A 4,347-nucleotide genomic window follows, 5' to 3' on the forward strand; every position below is an offset into this window, starting at 1 on the left:
TAAAGGTAGGAATGCAGATGGACCTGCGGAGGCTGCATTGCTCTGCTGTGTGAGTGTAGTAGAACTAGTAATGTGAGCACAAAGTAATGGCTCTTCCTGTTTATCCCAATTAGACCATGCAGCTGGGGTTGACTAAACACATTAGCCATCATTTAGCAATGTTCGTGTTTATGCTCGTGTGTGTGTGTGATAGCACATATCCACGCAGACATATGTCTCTATAGAAGCTAATAAATCACTGTAGAGAGCATTTTTGCTTACTCTGTTTTCTCATTTCTGCCTCTTTTCCCAGGACCCAAATCAATTTTACTGTGGCCATTGATTTCACCGCCTCTAACGGTAAGTAATTAAGTGGAGAGAATGGTGTGTGACCTCTTAAAAGGTTAGGGAATCCAAACCCAATCATCGGCCTTTCTCTACTGCTTGTGTTGCTCAATACACTCCTATTAGTTGTTGTTGGGTGGCCCCCTGTGCTGCTGGTCTGAACGGAGAGCTGTGTAAGGGTTTAAGTCATGCTGAGAGATGAACCGGTTGGATAAAACAGTCTAAAATGGCCCAGCTACACCAGCCGGCAGTGAATGCTACTCCCCGTCGTTTTCGACACCGCACTTGCTGCAAGTATTCAAATAATTACTGTTCTTTCACAAGTAACTGCTTTCAAACATCTTTGAATTATTCAGCAAATTAACGATATTTGTTCAGAACAGGGTAGTGAGAGGATGGAAATAGAAGGCATCATGAGCTTTTTCTTCTGAGAGGTGTATTGAAGGTGGCTACCTGCAGTGCAAGAGAGCTGAATTAAAGAGCTGAGTTAGTTTAGTAACAATGCAACCATAGCACAAGAACTGTGTGAATCCCGACTGTTCCAAGCCCAGAACAACATCAATAGCTTGACAACAGCCCTGGGGCACTCATTTATGTTTCTTAAATGTACTTCTTGACTTGTTTGTGGTAGACAAAGTGGCTCTGTTCAAAAACCTAATGAACTGCCTTGATGCCTATGGAGTACGTAGGCCCTGCCTTCAAACACCATGTCAACACCAGGGACAAGCAGTGCCATGCATCAAAACCAAATATAAATCATTATAATCAGTGATACTGTCAACACTGGATTGTAGCTTGGCAAACAGGACCAGGGGTTTTGCTAGTGAGGGCAAAGGAGACTAGATTTCTACCGAGGGGGCCCAATGCAATAAACTGAACAGGGGGCTCAGGAAACCTAGCAATTCTACTTAACAGGACAAACGGATTTGGAATGTTTGCTTTGACGCATCTAAGGTAGATGGCCTCAAGCTGTTGCGGTGAGTCGTGACACAAATGTGACAGCAGTCATGCTCAGTGTAGACACAGGATAAGGCAGCATCTTAACCATCAGAGATGCTTATAAGTGACTGATTTGAAGGGCTTTACGTAGGCAGCAACTCTGTGTTGCATTCAAATTGCACGCACAATTGCATGCACGATTCAGAATTAATTACACTGTAGAGTTTGAAGTTAACAAATGCTAACAAAGCTGTACTCTAATAAACATAAAAATACACAGAACACTTAAAATAATTAATTTTGAATTAGACTGAATTTTTTTGCTTAGTCATAAAAGATGGCTGGATTGATAGGGCCTTTACATGCAATCTGCTAGCAATGACATCATTTATTACACGGCACAAGCTGATTGACTCTGCTGATCCTGCAGCCAATGAGCTTGCTTGCTCAACATTTAAATGGTCTGGTTCAATGTTCCCTGTAAGCTGATCCTGCAGCACGCTATCAGAGTTCCTCTGATACCCTCAACCTCCCCAGCTCCACCTGTCTAGATCTGTTATGGGATTTATGCATTCATGCAGCAGCAGCATATCTTACATGCTCACAGAAGTGTGTCTATGTATCAACTGTCAGTAGCAAGTCCATACTTACTCAATAGCAGTAGCGCATAGCAAATCTAGTCCACTAAGACCAAATACATTAACACTGTAATTTCAATTAATATGCTAAAACAATTTTTCTTAACTGAACTATGTTTAGCAATAATTTTAATAAACTTAAAAAATTAGCTTTTGAAAAATTAGCTCTTAGCTATTGCTATTGGTTTCCTAATATGTTTGTTTTACTAGATAGGTTTTTGTGTGCTGTTAAATTTTCAGGAAACCCATCCCAGTCCACGTCTCTCCATTACATGAACCCCTACCAGATGAACGCCTACGCCCTGGCACTGAAGGCTGTGGGGGAAATCATCCAGGACTATGACAGTGACAAGATGTTCCCTGCACTGGGATTTGGAGCCAAGCTGCCCCCCGATGGACACGTGTCTCATGAGTTCCCCCTAGTGAGTGAGCTGATGTTCAACTTTCTGTTGTACTGAACTTCCTGAAAATCCCTGAGATTAGTCCAAAAGAGTTTGTTGATGCCAAGAGTCTCAATGTCCTTCTGTTTTTCTCACATTCTCAGTTATAAACTTGAGAGCGTGAGATGCTGTTGAGCTAGTCTTTGGTGCTCTGGAAGCAGTTCAGTGATTCTGAGATGAGACTGTATGGGAGACATCTATAATTGGCATTCTCTGCTGTCATATTGATTGATACAATCCATGTTTTCTGTCCTCAGCATTGTTTTCCTGTTGAACTTTGGTTGGCTTAAATGAAGACACACGTGAACCATTGATTCCTATCTTTCAGAATGGCAATATTGAAAATCCCTACTGTAATGGTATTGAGGGGATATTAGAGGCATACCATCAGAGTCTAAAGACCGTCCAACTATACGGACCTACTAACTTTGCACCTGTTGTAAATCATGTGGCCAGGTAGGTTTTTTCCAAAAATCCTTTTAAATGCAAAATTAGTTTTATAACCAACTTATAACAGGGCACATAGACAGTTTATATTTATTTATTTATTTTTGGTAACTAAAAGTAAGTGAAAGTAATAGCAAACGTAATAGCACACCTAGGTTCCTATAACTGATGATGAATAATTAACATCATAGTCTGCTACACATAAGGCTATATGCCTGACAATATGGGCTTTTTACTGACAGATCGATAAACTATTACATTTTACACCCTGCAGAACATTTGGTCACAGTTTTGCATAAAAACACAGCATTGATGCATAAAAACACAGCATAAACTGATATTTATTTAGCACTACTTCTCTAGCTTACATTGTTTTTTTCCACTCTTGCATCATTTAAAAATTTACTCTATGAAATTGCCATTAAAAGTGAGTCAGCTGGTTTTTGTTTCCATGTAAAGTGTCAGCCTGCTTGCACTTTGCATGCAAATGATAGATTGCCCAGATTTAGTGGAATGCAATGCAAATGTTATTTTCTGCATGAATAGTGAAGTTGATCTTTGTTTAGATTTTCGAGGGTGTAGCATATATGAACAACAGACACATCATGAATAAGAATAAGCCTGGCATCTCAAACTGCTTGGCTAAGCACCTTGTCTACACTCTAAAAACGGCTGGGTTAAAAACAACCCAATTTGGGTTATTTTGGCAACCCAGCGCTGGGTCAAAAAGGAACGAACCCAGCGCTGGGTTGTTTTAACCGAACAAGTTGGGTTATATGTTTGACCCAGCATGCTGGTTTAAAATTACTACACTGCTAGGTTAAAATGAACCCAAATCGAGCTAGACATTAAACCTGCAAATCTTGTTCATTTTAAAATCACTTTAACACACAGAATGACTATCAAAAGGTAAATATTTATTTTAAACAAGAGAAAACAATCAAAAGTAACATGCATGTAAGAAGAAATGCAGAAAAGTATGACATTAACAGCTACAGAGTTTATAAATGAACCATTGAACATCTGTTGAATATAACTTTTAAGATCAAATTGGACTTTTTTGGTAAATTTTATATATTGTATAAAAATATTACACAAAAACACTATTATACAATAGTTGTACAATTAGTTAATAGTTCATTTCTTTACAAACTATTCTGGCATGACAATAAATAAACCACAACATTTACAGTGATATTATAACATTTATCAGAAACATATGTGTGAAAAAATGTGAGCATGAATGAGAGAGTGTAAACTCAATTTCTACTAAACAACAACACAGAACAAGCATTTAACATTTTGTTTTTACAAATTATACACTTACAGTTTGTTTCATAGTCCATGAATACAGATCAGGCATCGCTGCCAATTTTCATGATCCATGGTTACATACGTAACCTAGAGACGTTATCTAGACTCTCAATGGATTAACAAAAAATGATGAGAGAAAATTTAAATCTTAATTTTAATTCTTAATTAGAATCTTGTGTTCTAAAGATAGACAAAAGTCTTATAGGTTTGGAATGACATGAGGGCAAGTACATTTTTTTTTTGTG

At 38.2% G+C, this 4,347-nt stretch overlaps 1 protein-coding gene across 1 annotated transcript in view; it reads left to right on the top strand.

Annotated features, from left to right (window-relative positions):
* LOC107680428 (copine-5-like) overlaps window positions 1-4,347 on the top strand; it is a 166,138-nt gene that overhangs the window by 142,694 nt on the left and 19,097 nt on the right. The window contains exons 14-16 of the mRNA XM_016476313.1: window positions 293-339; window positions 2,142-2,323; window positions 2,670-2,797. Coding sequence (XP_016331799.1) covers window positions 293-339; window positions 2,142-2,323; window positions 2,670-2,797 — 357 coding nt within the window. The remainder of the gene's footprint in view (window positions 1-292; window positions 340-2,141; window positions 2,324-2,669; window positions 2,798-4,347) is intronic.

The sequence above is a fragment of the Sinocyclocheilus anshuiensis genome, unplaced genomic scaffold (genome assembly GCF_001515605.1).
Source record: "Sinocyclocheilus anshuiensis isolate Anshui unplaced genomic scaffold, SAMN03320099.WGS_v1.1 scaffold792, whole genome shotgun sequence".
Classification (NCBI taxonomy): domain Eukaryota; kingdom Metazoa; phylum Chordata; class Actinopteri; order Cypriniformes; family Cyprinidae; genus Sinocyclocheilus; species Sinocyclocheilus anshuiensis.